The sequence below is a fragment of the Megalops cyprinoides genome, chromosome 6 (assembly GCF_013368585.1).
Source record: "Megalops cyprinoides isolate fMegCyp1 chromosome 6, fMegCyp1.pri, whole genome shotgun sequence".
NCBI classification, from domain to species: domain Eukaryota; kingdom Metazoa; phylum Chordata; class Actinopteri; order Elopiformes; family Megalopidae; genus Megalops; species Megalops cyprinoides.
Window position 1 is genome coordinate 25,941,271 of NC_050588.1, and position 16,725 is coordinate 25,957,995.

At 37.4% G+C, this 16,725-nt stretch overlaps 1 protein-coding gene across 5 annotated transcripts in view; it reads left to right on the plus strand.

The window, feature by feature from the left end:
* Positions 1 to 16,725, plus strand: part of cntn4 (contactin 4) — a 140,282-nt gene that overhangs the window by 38,801 nt on the left and 84,756 nt on the right. For all 5 annotated transcript variants that reach the window (XM_036531204.1, XM_036531206.1, XM_036531205.1 and 2 more), the window contains 2 exons: positions 4,761 to 4,893; positions 15,013 to 15,188. In XM_036531204.1, coding sequence (XP_036387097.1) covers positions 4,761 to 4,893; positions 15,013 to 15,188 — 309 coding nt within the window. The remainder of the gene's footprint in view (positions 1 to 4,760; positions 4,894 to 15,012; positions 15,189 to 16,725) is intronic.

Here is a 16,725-nt window from a genome sequence, read left to right on the forward strand (position 1 = left end):
TTAATGAACTCAGAGTGCAGTCTACTGCATCCTCTGAAGAAGCAGATGATGTCATTTTGACATAATATTTCAGTTTATCTGCGCTTGACACTTTCCACTGTTCTGCGGGATTTTTTTTTTATTTATCTGTAGTAGTTCTTCATTAATTAGTTTTTTTTATCACAATTATTTTTATCCTTTTACACTTTATAAAGGACATGAATAAAAATATGAGAAAGGAAAATGGTCAAATGCAAATGTTTGAGAGAGAGGAAAAAAGGCAGTTTGTGGTCACACAACTGCATCTCACAAAAAGGGATGAAAAAATGTGTGAGAATGACAAGTTGATGAATGCAGCTTCCAGTCTGAGACTTGAGGGGCTTTACTGTATGTGAGCCCTGCACACCTGTCTGTTCCCTGGGGTGTTTCCTACATCTGCCCCTCCATGTTACTCATGTCAGATCCAATGCAGATGACTAGTTGAATAAACCAATTAAGCCAGCAAGGGGAAGAAGAGGTGCTTTTTATCCATGCAGGAAATGTCAGGTCTGTGCTGAACAGAGGCCCACTGGGAGGCTATCTTGGGTGTGTATAAGCGAGAGGAGGATGGCCCAAATAAGGCATAACAGCACACTATTGTCATGTAGAACATTTCATAACTATCAATTTACCTTTTTTCAAATCAGTTTTGTTGGCTGTTGCATTGCATAGTACCTATTGTGTGGCATCTTTCAGCCATAAATTTATTGTAGGGGAGCAGCAGATATAGAGCAGCCCACTTCTGAAGTAAGCATTGCTCTAACCTAAACAAAATAACACAAGAATAAAGAGGGTATGTGGTTTGCTAAAAATGGATTTCATTTTCATCGGAAAAAGATTTTTGGGTGAAACAGTTTTTCCAGTGAAGATGAAGTCTGAACGATCCTGTTGACAGCAGACATCCATAAAGCATATAATTTTAGAAACTGTGCAGTTGGTTTGTGGACAAAGCACAAAAGCGGTGGCTGGAACACAGGAAACCATTTCCATAATGACCCTTTTGTCAGGTATTTTATTTTGTGAGCTTGTTTATGTTTGGGTTGGAATTAAACATTGCACTGAGTAATGCAGATTGTCCCTTTTTCATGAACAGTTACATTATTTACTGAATAATGTTGCATTGATACCCCCTGCCGCTAAAATGCATTTGCTGTTTTGTATTGAGAGGGAATAAGTGGGCTGAATCTCGCTTGTGTTTGAAATGTGAATGCTTACTGTCACTGAATAGGAAACCTGATCTTTGAAGTTGTAAACAATTTAAAATTCAGTAGAGTCAGTCTTTATTTTCAGCTGTGTTTACACATGACTGATAGCTTGCTGTGGTGGGGTAGCTTTTGTTTCTCTGTGACCCTATGAGCAAGTTTAACCATGTGGGGTTGGTCAAGGGATAGGGACCTGAAAAAGACCAACTGCTTGGTTCACCTGGTTGGGGGTACACATTCACAAATCCATAATTAATAAAAACATTTCAAAATACCATATCTGTTCCTATAGAAGATAAATAAGGTGTATGCCCCCAAAATGTATTGTTTTAATAAATAAATTAATAAATAATTTACCAGTTACCAAGGTTTTGATATGTTTCATGCAGCTTTTATCAACTCAATATAAACCTAAAATGTCTTTAGAAATATGAATATGTTTGTTTGTTACAAATATGAGTTAATGAGTTAATTGATGTCTACCGGGTTACTTAATGCAATACTGGAGCCAAGTGACCAAGCATCGAGAAAATAGAAAAACTATTATGCAAAGTGATCAAACACTTCCTCTACCATGTTCTTCATCCCCATGGAAACAAGCTTTCCAAGTCATCTTTGTGAAGAATGGAAAGTGCCAAAGTGCCATATCTGAAGTGCTATGGACTTTGGAAGGTGCCAGTTGAAATCCAGTAAGTTAGGATATCAGTATGAATATGAGATAAATTCATTTTTCTGTATTTCTGTATTTTCTAAGTAAACACTTGATGTTGTCTTTACAATAAACAAATAAAATAGTGTACTTCTCAAAGATAAAATTAGAAGTTACAGTAATTAGGTTATGTCACATCTTTAATCCTTTTATTAATTAATTCCTGTTAGCTAAAGTGGCTAGGTAATGTTTGCATTTTTACCGCAGTGCTTTTGAATGTACAGCTATGCAAGCCAGCACTCAGCTCACAAAGAATATAGAAGCTGTATGTGTTGGTATCAGTTCTGTGTGCAGTTGTTTTGCATTTGTTTACATTTACATTTGTTCATTTGGCAGATGCTTTTATCCAAAGCGACTTACAAGTGAGGTACAATACAACTCACGCGAAAAGCGTTTTGGTGGTTGTGTCATCATTCAACAAGTATGATAGCAGCAGGAAAATGGCCTCGATGCTGACCAGCATGAGAAGGTGTTTCTTCCATGTTTTCCATATCCCCTACCATATGTTCACAGATAGCCTTCACTGTGTTCACTGAATAAAAACCAACACCAGTAGTGTTTTGTTCTTTTTTGTTTGCTCTGCATCACTCTGCATTTCTTATTCATGTTCATGAGAAAGTCTGTCACACTGCTGCCAGGTGCTGGGTTTTATTTGTCAGACTTTGATAAATCACAGGTTTATTAGAACTTGTGTATTTGTCATTTGAAACAAGATATAAACTGCACATTTATTTGTTTATATTATTCAGGTAAATGTATGTTGACACTGTCTTGGAAAATTTAAAGGCCATACTTTTAAAATGTAGCTGGCAAAGTTCATTAAAAGACGGAAGCAACTGCAAACACCCAGATATAGGCACAAGTACCTGTACAAAAATATTTTAAATGAAGAAATATGTAAGGGTTCAAAAGGTGTCTCTCATCCCTAGACAATTGATACAGGACAGATTTAACAAACATGTCCAAGATGGACGTTGTATTGACAAGATTTCAGGGTTGTCTTAAGGTAGTGAGATAATGTCCATACTTATGTATACCATGGGTATCATTATGTTATATCAAAATTGTGTGACCCATTACTGGAAACTCTGGTTTGTACATCTCTAGGATAATTGTAAATTCAAGCAGAATTGTCTTGTTTCATAATTGCATTTAGAGACATTTTATCTTGAAATGAATTGACTGTAAGAAGCACAGATCATGACACAACACTGTGTCTAATTAGGTCACACATGCAACAAAATATTTTCTTATGAAGCCATTGATTATCTTTTAGACACATGTATTTATATGATTCCTATTGTCAAACCAATGTTATTACTTGCGCTGGTCAAAGCAGTTCACATGTTTGATAAAATGAAATCATTCTCTCATCACATCTTTCAGATCAAATATAAGTTGCATAAGCTTTGAATTATGAATGTGTCATTCTCCTACTCGGAGTACTGAGTGTATCATTTTATTTAGTAGCAACACCCTGTGCAGAAATAGTATGGAAGCTAAATTACCGATTCTCATTTCAAACAAAATACCAGTAATAGCAGTAGATAGTAAATTAGCTGAGCCAAAAAATCCAGGAACTGGGCCTCCCATCCTTCTATTATACAATAATATGAAATGAGTAATTACAACAGTGCTACCAAAAAATAAATTGAAACAGGAAGATGTAATTGACCTTTAAATCCAGTAATAATGACCCTTTTAATTGGAATTAATATTATTTTTAAGTGACTCACTCACTGTTGAAAATGGCCATTGGAGTGCATCAGAGGTAATGTGCATCATGTAGTTATATCTAAGTAATCTAATCATGCCACCTACAATCGAGTAATGGCTTTGTCATATTACCCCACCATGCATATAGTCATGGTTTGTGTTTGTACAGTTTTTATGCGTTTTCACATTTTTTGTGACATCCTGTCAAGCCATAGATATGCAACCTATTTGCAAAAAATGTTCTGTGTAGGAGCAGCTGTTTCTGTGATTGAAAGGACCACTGAGTGCAGAGGAAGGTCAGCATTTGTATGTCTGTGTTACTGCAGCAGTAAGAAATAATCAGCAGTATATAAGTAGGTCTTTGTGTGTGTGTGTGTGTGTGTGTGTGTGTGTGTGTGTGTGTGTGTGTGTGTCTAAAAATCACTACAGACATCAAACCAACAACAGCTGAGCTGTGTTGATAGGGTTGGTTTGAAAATTAGGCTGATGCAGGGGCAGATACTGGTTGGGTAATTTGGTGTATAAACCCTCAATCAAGTATGGTCAGGTCTCGGGCCAAAAGAACAATGATTACAAAAGCTGTCACTTAACCTTTAACCAATGGCTTACTGACTCTGAGCCATTTGCTAAATCATGCAGAGAGAGCTTGGGAGCTACCAGTAGGCCGCTGGGTGCAGGGCTGGCTGAAGATTGATGGAGGTGACTGTTGTTTTGTGTGTCGTTTTGTGCGGATATCAAACCACAGCTTAGGAATGTTTACTACGCTGCCAATTGCATGCACGTCTATTCAGACAGGACACCTTCAGTGGAAAATGAGAGACACGTTAACAGACAGAAAGTGAGAATGCATCTTCTGCTGTTGCTCAGTATAAATCAGGGCTGATCCCATTATGGCTTAAATAGCATTTGAAGACAGGTTGCACGTCTAATAATTCTTTTCACTGCTGTGGAGCTGTGACAGGCAGAATTAATTGATATGTTTTGTCTGGCTGTGGTTTGGCCCTCTAATGGCTACACCAGGGCTGGTCTGTTTTCTGCCTTTGACTAATTGTCTGTTTGCAAGCAGATTTCACACACAGTGTAAGTGGAGATTGGGTTCTTTCTCGCCCCTACAGAGAGCAGCGGCCTGCAAAGCCCTACCTTTACCAAGCAGCCTGGCAGCATTGTGTTTCCCGTGGACTCCATGGAGAAGAACCGAGAGGTGGTGTTCAGCTGTGAGGCCCAGGGTAACCCACCTCCCTTTTACAGGTGAGCTACACCATTTTCTCATGCAAGAGGACAAGGCTCACTTCCTCTCTGAATCCATTTTCAATGTAATGTGGTTTTCGTTTTTATGCATTTTTTAATGTGTTGAATTGATAGCAGCTGACAAAGCCCAGTAATCCCCCCTGCCCCGTGTTGTTCTATAATTTGCTCAATTACATTCCACTTCTGTGTTCATGTACCAGTATGCACTATGAGTTTCACTACACTTTGGGGTATCACACACATATCATTATTTCTTACATGTGGTGCTCTATACTTACTGAAGTTATATTTTAAAACACAATGAATTTAGTTTAACCTCCCTGGACAATGTTTCAGAGCACCTTCTTGTTTGTGTAACAATCTCTAATGTCAAATCAAAGTATTATGTTATGTCCTCAAAATGCACCACAGTATGTGCTGCTTACGGAAGTGCTTCAAGTTATAGGTTAATAATGTTTTTAGTGTCATTGTTGTTCATATTTTTCTGAACCTCAGTTAAGTTTGTGTGTGTTTGTGTGTGTGTGGGGGGGTGGTGTTGTTATAAAATTAGTTACAAAGTAAACTGTAACAAACATGAGCCTACAATATACAGCTATTACACTCTTAACATTGTGTGATTTCTCATTGTAGTGATGGAGAATAAACAGTGTGTGTTCTACTGTACATAGTAATAGTAAGAAGAATGTCTCACTACAAAGATCATTTTCCTAGGCTCTTCCTCATCGACGAGGTTCATTAGACTATCGATAGGTTAGTATGTTGTATTTCTGGCAACAACAAGGTTCAAATCAATCATGTTTGTACACAGAAAATTGCTGAAGTGAGATTTAGAAGGATTGGTGTGTTTAATACTTGGGATTGGGCCAGCTTAAAGGATGACCTAATCAGCTGTTCCCTGTCAATGATTCTGTGCAGGTCTGTGCAGAGGCAGCGCTGCCTTTTAGAAGCTAATAGGCCTTCCCCCCTGTGACAACCACAGAGTAAATCATGTTCAAAGTTCATTTACCGTGCACCGCCTGGTCATATATAGGGTGCCATGTTGACCTGAGGGGATTAAAATGTTGTTCATCCTCAGTTCTGTTAAAAGGGCTTCCCTTCAAATGAACGCCCCTGCAACAACCTGTGTGGTGCTCCTCTTTGTAGTAGTTTGAACACAGTCTGAGCTCTGATTCGGCGTGATGCCAGAGATTTCAGGCTTTAGGAAATGCTGCACTACACAGACGTCAAGAGGAAAGGAACAGACTACCAGCAGACTACCAGCTTATGAGCCAGATGGAGCTTTATAATGCTACATATTTGAACATGATAGCAAAAAGAAAATACTGTATTAGTAAGTGGTCTGTGAAAGAGCCACATCCACTTGGACGCTGGATTATTATCAGCATTATATTACTGTCTAGCATGTGTGCATGTCATATTAAACAATAATATCAGTGTTAAATATTTTATAGCTATTAATGGCCCTGCCTTAAAGTAGCGAATATCGAGTAGCATGAACGATGGAAACCAATCAGCTACACAGGAATAATCTGCACATATTTTGCATGAACTCATTAGAAGATACCTGTACATTGTAACCATTGGTTCTTTGATGTTCCGACAAATACTAAAGAACATGAATAATTAATTGTTAAATTTGCAGGATAAATTGTTAAATTTGCAGGATTCACCATACTCAGGTTTCTAGTCTGTGATAAATATGAGGTTGAACACAATATTCAACAGGGCCCAGGATAAAAATATCTTTGGAAAAAAAAAATCAAGGTTATACCATGGTAATCAAAAGTTAAAAGAAGCTGTTTAATTATCTAATTCCAAGAGAGTTCTCTATCTTAGCTTGAAAAGTCCATAACCAGAATGCAATTATATGCCTATCACACCGAGGACAAGTTGCACTAAATTTAAAAAAATCACAGTGCCTGGTGAGTTCAACCATACAAGGAGAGAAATTCATTCAGGGGCAAATTCAGATATGTATACCTAAACCCCACTTCACTGCTTCTGCAGAGAGTTGTGTGCCTCTGTTACTACTAAGCACATTCAAACGTGAGCCACTTAAAGAGCTGTATGGGAGATTTTGGGTGGAGTTTGCAGAGTTTGAGGGCATGTTGCTAGAAATAAGGGTTTGTCTCTTTAGATTGCATGATACATGTATTCTGACTTGAAACGTAAGTCTCTTTTCTGTCCGCAACATTTCTGCACTATAAAATGTCAAATAAGTTGTGCACTGGTAGCGGCCGTAGCACCTAGGCAAAGTCCTATGAAAATAGCCACATTCTATTTGACATATATTAAATGTTACATTAGAATCAATTCATCCTCACCATCATAACCTTGAAAAATTCAACATACAAAATGGTGAACATTTACTTTCTTTACATGTGGCACAATATTTTCTGACTGAAACTGGGAAACACAAACTGCAAGACACTTCCATGATAACCTAATTTGGCTTACCTGAGGCGCTCATTGGTCATACATGCACACACACATTCGTAAATATTATTTAGCCCTTACTTTATCTGAAACTGCAGTAACCTGCTAGCTAGGAAACAAACAAATTGTATTCATTTTATTATACAACATATTAATGCGTTTGAAAGGGACAAGTAACATGTAAATTCAGAACATGGAAAATCACATGGTGCCATGAGAGAGCTGACACAAGTGTCCCAGCAAGCTAACTGGTTATCTGAACAAATAACTAATTAGTTCAGATCACAGACAACCTATCCATCAGTGTTTATGTGTTTCAACCAGTTCCCATATGGGATGCCAGGGCGCACACTTGCCTTCATAAAATCCCCCCCCCCCACTTAATTATAAGTCAAAATTTTAAAATACATTTTAAAAAATGTTACAGACATTTTCAATTGTATCATTATAGGCTGAAGTATTGAAAAGGCTCATCTTGGAACAGTGATTCCATCAGTGCAACAGTGGAATTTCGGTCATACTGCAAAAATTTCAGTTGAGCAACAATTGGTCACCTACTCTAAACTCTAAACAGTTCTTTACAGTCCAAAGTAATGATGCCAATGGCAATAATTTAATTTTAAATGGCCAATTTCCACTTATATCAGTTGAAAAACAACTGATACTGGTGGAACTCACCATCAGCCATGCCATTCTGTGGGTTTAGTAACATTCTGAAACTGAAATGTGTAATTTGCCAAATGAAAAATAATCAAAAATGTAAGATGTAAAAGCATATGTAAAACCAAAGGCCATATTTCTCCACTTCTTCAGCAGCATTTACTTTGGGCTGGGTCTCTCTTGCTCCTTGTGGTTAAGTACTCCAACTGTATTTCCCAGGCACTGCTAGAATGAACATTACTTGCATTAGATGTCACTGAGCGGGCGACAGTCTTTCCAAAGAGAAGTCAGCTCTATTTTTGTCAACCAAAGCCCTATTCATTTATTCAAGACTCCACAAACATTGCATTACTAAAAGCCTTTCTGACTTTGTCACCGTGACACTTGATTTGTATCATCTGAAACTCCTTGATTCATTCCAGCTGCACCACCAAATCACTAAATCTGTGAAGCCAGACAGTCTGTTAGTGATTATCATGAACGTCTCTCTCAATCTGCTCGGCCACATCCTTTCAGATAGTAGAAACCTCAGGCTTGCTTTACTGACAAATGCTAATAACACAGTCTCTGCAATTTAAGGTCATCTTGACTGTGATTAAATGCTAATGTCTGCATGAAAGCTTTTGTACCTTGGTTCTCCAATTAAAAGGGTCTCTGATCTTTCACCTCTGTGAGCTATCATTATTTTTATTCAATGGCTCCTTTACCTTCTGTTTCTTTTGCATTTGGTTTTTCGTTTATGTATCTCTTAAATAGGCACCAGTCTAAACCATGTTTTGAAAGGTTGAGTAAAATAGACCTTTGCATAAGTGTGATATATATATATATAATTTTTTTCAGTGTTTCATATAACTATAAAACAACTATAGTTATTTATAAGTCAACTATAAATGTTATAACAACAGGAACAAATGCACGTTAAAATGCTGGAGTCATTACTGGTATGCAGAAGTAGCTGTCTTGCCTTCATGCTCTGCTACAACACTACCATTGACAGCCATAATAGTCTACTGCAGCTATGAATTCTGAATTTCAGAAAATGTATTCCAGTTGCCAGTAGGCTTTGTTCATTTTTATTGTAGGTATTTGTGTAATGTAAGTAAATTAATCATTTATTTTTATACTGGATATAATGAAAGCATGAATGCAATTGTATATGTAGTGTGACAAATTGTATTTTTAAATATTATATTGTATTATAACATTAACATAGAAAAGGAATAAAAATAAGAAATATAAATAAAACTGAATGATTCTCAGTAAACATGCTTAATGTCAGATTTTTCATGGCTAATTTTTCACAGCTAACCCATTCCTGGTACACTAGTTATTTCGTGTTCATCAATACCAGCTGTTAAGTGAAGGAATGATGTGTTTTCTGTCATTTGGCATTTGTCACATGGCTGAGAAACTTCATGCTGTCATATTTTTTGACACAATGAGCAAATTTCAGTGAATGATCAATATATGCAGGTGTCTGCAGGTTGGTTGCATGACATCAGTGGAGTTGCTCCTGTCCTCCAATGGGCACCCCCTTCACTGTGGTGCAACATGTAACATGCAGTGCAAAAAATAGGAAAGGGAGGAGCATTGGATGATTGCATTCGTGACACTTCAGCTCGCCTGCAGAAGTGCAGAGGTTTTTTAGTGAGATGAGCTAAATGAGCAATTGGTGATTTCTGAACAAGGTTGTTTAAAGGGGAAAAGCAAGAAAGTCTAGTCTACAAAAGCATTTTGAGGATGGTCTAGCAGCAGTGGATTTTGCTTCCTGACTTTTTCTTTGAGCTTGTCCTTTTTGAAAAGGAAATGTTTATGTTATGTTATCAGCTATTGATTTGAAGTTGGGGGGATCCCATTTTTTCCAACAAATAAGGAATCAAGCAACTGAAAGCTTTCCCTCACGTGAACTAAAGAAATCATTCCAAATTGCTCTAATATATTCAAATGGACAATGCTATGAAACATAACTTTTTTTTTACAGAAAAACACCACACATCTGATTCCACAAAATCTACACTACCATTATGTTGAGTGCATAACAACATGACCATTGTTTACTTTATTTATGATACTTTTTATGTAGCGTTTTTTACATTTTACATTACCTATTACCATAACCAAGTGTGCAATCAGTAATTCATAAATCATTTGTATATGCTCCACATAATTCATTTTTATTTTCTCCCTGTCTGCTTAGGACTAGACATGATGAGCTGTCAAATTTTAATGGTAAAATGGTAAGGTTCACTTCGCTGCAAAAACAAATTCCAAGTGCTAAACCTCCCAGTATACCCTTAACTGTAACTGTATTGCTGAACTATGCCATCTATTTTTCTGTCAGGTAGTAGCATCATGTTAAACTTTTATGCATATATCCCATGTTCCTTGTGTTAACAAACCATGCATAAACAATCATTTTATGTGGATATTGTTCATGCAGTGCTATTGTATAGTGTGCAACTGCTATCACTTACAGTAAACCTCTGTCTCATCATACTAACCGTCAGTGAGTGAATATCACTAGCACCTTGCCTCACACTGAAGAAAGCATTCAAATAGAGCTTCTCATTTTTACATATCACTTACTTACGCCAGTATTGGAGGGATGCACTAACACCACATGCGGTCACTCTTCTGAGCTGCATATTTGATCATATGTATTATATGCCCCACTCTGATTTTGAGATCTTTGCCTTTGAGGTGTATGATTTTTATTCCTCTTTATTCCTGACCCTAACATCTAAGGCATCTAGTGTCATTTAAAAAAAAATGTTCACACACATTTACCCCTGTTCTCTACGCTTGAGCATCCTTTCAAAACCCAACCATCTGTAATCAGCTCCTGGGACCTTCCCAGACTTCCATCGACAGAGAATTTGCTATTAGTCTACAAGCTAGTCATTTTCTTTTCTATGACTTTGATTATACCTTTTTTGCATTTGAGCCATTTCAAAACGATGTTCCACTTCAATGCAGATCTGGTAATCTATGTGCGTTTAACAAGCCTCAGGCTGTCCTGGTGAACTAGATGTAGATACTGATGAAACTGAGCCAGAACTTTCTTTTAGTGCATGTCCTTCATGGAATAACAAGGGTGCTCTGCTTAGACACAAGTATGAAAATGCATTCAGTCTTTGTGACTGCACATGAAATCCAGGTCTCTATTCTTTTCGTACACATTGACGTCTGTGAAATGAAAATTAGTATTCAAATAACAACAGCAGCTGAGATGTGTAAATTGCATAGTACTCAGTGGAATATTGAGTATCTCTGAACATAATTTCAATATCAACAGAAGCTACAGAGAATAAAACAAAATTTATTTGATTTTATTTTGATATTATTTGACTTTCGCATTGAAATAATTAATCTCTCTCCCTGACATGTGCTGATTTCTTGGTTATTTAATGGTTTATACTGCTTTAAGCTAGAACCCTTCAACAAAAACATCATCCTCTATAGTTTTAAATTATGAAGATGATGAGTACCACTTCTCCATCATTCATATCATTTAGAAGCTCTTCACATCCTATCAATAACAAGGGCCATGATAGACTAAGTACAGTAATATTGTTCATTGTGCAGTTAAATATTTAATGTTATTTTAGGTCTTGCTGAAAGTAAAGCCTCTGAACTGCTGGCAGTGCACTTATGTGAGTGTACAGACCTCTCTCCTTCCTGGTATTCAACTTTAATAAGGCCAGAAGTACAGGGATGGGGGTTTGTGGAAAGCTGTCAGTGGAAATGAGGCCGGGCTAGAATGAGAAAACGCACGGGGTAACATCCTTCTAATTGCAGGGGTCTTTAACAGGATGGTAGCAGGGTGGTCCAAGGGGATGTTGACTGTACATGATTGATGACAGGATACCAGAGGAGTCCTCCCTCTGTCAGCAAGTCAAACCACAATGATGTGCACTTCATGACATTTTGTTTTGGTTAGAAGAAAATGAGCTGCACTAACAAATGTGATACCGCCCTGGTAGAAATCAAAGTGGGCTTAGGGCAAGCTTTGAAAGAGTGCCTCTGTTATCTTGCCTGGAGGAAAAACATACTCTCGCACTCCTGTATTAGGCAGGTTTTATTATGTTGTTTGCTTCTTGTAACATTTTGTCAGCTTTTCACAGTGACACTGGGATATCCATGTGAGAGCTTGTAGTCTTCAAGGCTGGAGGCAAAGGGTAACTATCAAGACACAGGACTGGATTTATTTAACATTATGAAGTCATCTTAATGAAGAGTACTTTCAGTAGCAAAAAAATGACAGAGCCTGATTCTCATGGCTATCTCAAAATCCAAAATGTGTGATATGAAGGGGTGCTGCTTCTGTCAAAAGACCCTATTTATCTATCTCCAGTTTAACAACTACTGGGTAAAACAGGGTTTAACAATTTAACCTAGACATCATATTATTTTCTGCAATAAATTTCATTATTTGCTCTTGATGCTTTAAGCTTGATTTTTTTTTCTTTTTTATTTAGATTCCTTGGTAGTATTGGCTGAAACCAGGGGTTACCCTTATTATTTCATTAAAACAGGCTACAACCACTCCATGCTACGTGTTGTGGAATTAGTGGTGCTTTTTTAAGCTCTGAAATATTCTTTATTTCGCTTACGCATTATCTGGCATTTCATATAGTGCTGCACCACAAAGTGTACCTCATGTCTTCAAAGCAACAGGTTACACTACTGCTATTCAGCTTTGATGTAGAATCACAACTTAACAGAGTGCTCCATATGAATGTAAATGTAAAATGAGAACAAAGGGCAGTTAACACTTCTACAACACAGAGATAGAGATAGAGATGGCACTATTCTTAGCTGGCTTACAAATGCAATTTAAATTTAGAATTGAATAGAGGTTGCCTCTCATGCAAATGTACTATCACAGCTACAGACTATGCTAAACTAGAAACAAGAGGATGGTTTCCTTTCCTAGATGACACCACCAAAAGAAAACTCTTTGGATTAATGTTTCAAATCATTAGTGGCAGTGGCAAAAGAGAACTTTGCTGAATGAATGAATGAATGAATGGGTAAATAAATAATCAAAGTATGCAATAACTGCACCAATTAGTACTGCCCACGTGTATATTTCTCCATGTTGGCAAGTGGAAGCAGTTTTATCAACTTAAGATACACTGAATAGAAACACACTTCTGCTTTATTTGCATTTTAAATGCATGTTGTTGAAAGGTAGCTTTCAGTATTTATTTGCATTTAGTGACTTCATTAATTAATGTCTGTTAACACATCAGGAGCACAAGGGTGTTAAGAAAAAAATTACACAGAATGTGATAAATGCTTCTTCTAAATCATGAATTATTACACTTGTCACTTGGATCACAGAAAAGGAAGAGGTCTTGGACCCAATGAGAACATGCTATTAGATTTCTTCCCTTAGATGTCCTTGCAGTCTTAATTTGCTTACGTCTTTTGTTTTGATGATCATGTCATTTTAGCTCAGTTAAAAAACAATGATGAAGCTTTTTGTTAAGGAAGGATTGTGCTATTGTGGTATGCTTTATTGTGTTCCCTTTATTGGTCCATTTTCCCCCCTTTTTGCTGAACTTCCTTTGCGTTAATAAAAAGACCTTGATCTATGAGACCAACCACAGAGTAGTCAAAGGAAGATGTTTTAGAGAAACTTTTGACGGATGGCTTATTTGCGTAGCAGGCAGGAGCCCCGTAATGACAATCAATTATTCCACTCACTCTGAGGAAATAATCAGGGACGAATCAGTCGAGCCCTAATCATGATTTGTAATGGCCATTTCCCAATAAAATGATTAAAACCACCCAATAATGCTTACTCATCTGTTTAAGGCCTTTTCCTTAGTTTCATCTTAATGGGGTTGGACATTATTGATCAAAAATGTAAATGCTTTGTGCTTCTGCGAGTTGTACATTACATAAATTATGGGTTCACAACTCCTCAAAGCCATTTCAGTATTTACCATTATTGATTTTTTTCTCGTGATTATAACAAAGCCTGTAAATGTGTTGGGGTTGAGGAATCTGCTGCCATCATAAATGAATAATACCCCTCACTAATCACCTCTAACATCAATGATAGTCATGCTTTCAAGTGTAGAATACAAAGATTAAGAGCATGAAGAGAAGAGATTTGGTTTAATTGTTGCTCTATAATGATTAAGTCACATTGTTATGGTGTTTGACTTGGTAGATTGCAAGATGGATTGCTCCAAACTAGGCAGCATTCCGTGTAAGGTAGAGACTAGATGCGCAAACCACGATGGCAAACGCTATACTAAACATTTGTCAGCTCTGTCTGAGAGTCAAAGTGTCACCCCATTTGTGTCATGGAATGCCCAAATACCTTAGGAAGGAAATCTCAAGAAAGGAAGGAGGCTTAACAATCCCCCCCACACATTGTCATTATTGTACTCAAAGAAACTGTCTAAGTGAGAGAAAAAAAAAAAAAACATTTACAAAGTATTACTGTCTTTATAGTCTTAAAAAGAAAACTTTGTATTTCTTAAGTCAGTTTCTTGTGTTTAAATTACTTAAGATTTGAAATAGTCCTTATTTTCATCTTAAGCTATGTTCATTTTCTGTATCTTTGAGTGGTGAGTGGGTGTTGACATTTGAGGGTAGCAAAATGCAGATAGCTGCATGACTAATTTAACAGCCCTTCAACACACATATGATGACTTCAAAGTATCAGCATTTATTCTGTATCTGTGTGTGTGTGTGTCAATATAGGTGTTGCTTTTATGTGGTATACAGTAATCTAACAGACAGTATATATGGCTATTAAAACATATTACGGAGAAGGTAGTGCAAATATCATATCATGAGATGAATCATTTCATGATATCTTAAGAAACAATTTATGTTGATGTCACATAATTGCGGGGTTTGGGTTGGGGGGTTAGAAATAAAAGGTTTTCTTCAGTTTGTTCCAACAACCGTTTTCTTTACAAATGGAATACTCTTGAAAATAATCAATGTGTGTTAGTTTTGTAATACTGTACATTCATGGGCATTGTTGTTGTCTTACAGGTGGAAGCTGAATGGTACAGTGATTGTCCCCAAATCAGGTTCCCACTACAGCCTCTCCGGGGGCAATTTGCGAATCAGTCGCCTGAACAAAGATGAGGATGCTGGAACATACCAGTGCCTGGCATCAAACTCTTTTGGGACCATTGTCAGCCGAGAGGCCAGTCTAACCTTTGCATGTGAGTACCAAACATTTGATGAATTCATGATCAGAGGTAGTTCAGAGAGAATAGGGACTGACTGAAGGAACCGACAGTGGGAATTCTCATATTTCCTATTCAATAACATGAGTCACACAGCACTGACAGCCACACTTCTCTTTTTCTTGAGGAATGACCTCTTTTGGCATTGTCGCTGTCTTCCTGTTTGGCCTAAAACATCACCCACTGTAATGACCCTAATAAAGATACCCTCATTGTGTGAACCTTAGCGTCCCTTGTAAAACTGACAGTTTATGCTATTCATTTTGTTGTTTAATGAGACATACTTCTTGCGTGCCTCTATGGATGCAGGACAAACTTGGTTCTCGATTTTGATTGGCCAGCCATCTAAATGACAGCAGTGACAGCTAATGAGTGATGACTCCTACAGATTGAATTCTGATTCACGCTCTCAACAAGGCCATCATTTCTTCCCCTGGCTGTTTTTTTTAATCCCCAAGGCTCAGTGACATTCTCTCCCAGGCAGGAATGATCCGGTTCTGTGGGGGAACACCACCGTCACCGTATGAGGATATAGTGACAGTTCCATCAATTGCTCGGGTCTGACCTTACCAGCTTTCCGCTGTTGTCACATGGCGAGGGCACGCGTCAGTGACCGTGTGCCATCCATCTTCTTTATTACTCTTGGTATAGCTTAATTAACTTCACAAGATGATTGAATGGCACAAGTTCAAGAGAATAATTTAAAGGGCAGCAGATATTATTGAAGAGTGTATCCTGTAATTTGATGTATAAACTGAAGAATTGTGAGGTATTTAGTTGCATGCAAAAAGGTCAGTTAGTTTCCTTGTAACAGACAGAGGTTTAGCATGTTTACTTCGGGCTTTGCTTCAAGCTAAAAGTGAGAGTGGTAATCACAGTAACATTTCCAGTGTGTTTACACAGTATATAAGTTGAATTTATTCATTTTATTCATTTTTAGGCAGAAGAACCTGGATTTAAATGTAAGGTGTTTGTCAGATGTTGACTTTGTCATAAATAGAGATTTCTCAGAAGTTGTTGACAGGGATGGTATCACTTTGGCTGAAAAATGTTTATGAATTTTTGCTTTGGAATTCTTTGCCTTTTTTGCAAAGTCCTGTGGGGCCCCAGTAAACAAACACACGGTGTGATGCAGCACTGAACCTCCGATCAAAGTGATTTGTCTGGCACAGTCACCCACTCATTAGACTTTTCTTTTAAAATTTTTAACAGAACTCTCTAAACATGTCATATTCCTGAGCTAAAGGAAGTCTTGATATGTATACACAGACTGTATTTAGGTTTGTACAAATAAGTAAAGTTTGGAGGTAGAGCAAATATATAGTCTTCAATAGTTGAGGAATGAATGTCATGACTGAGTGCAGGTATATGCACACACCATGGCCCAGGCATCTGTTTCATTATTTGTCTTATGTCTGTGGTGAAAGGAAATATTTTATGGCTGGGGAAAGTCTTTTTTGTTGTTGTTGTTTCCTTGTATGGTGTGTATGCAACTGGTGTTGTGTTGCTCCTG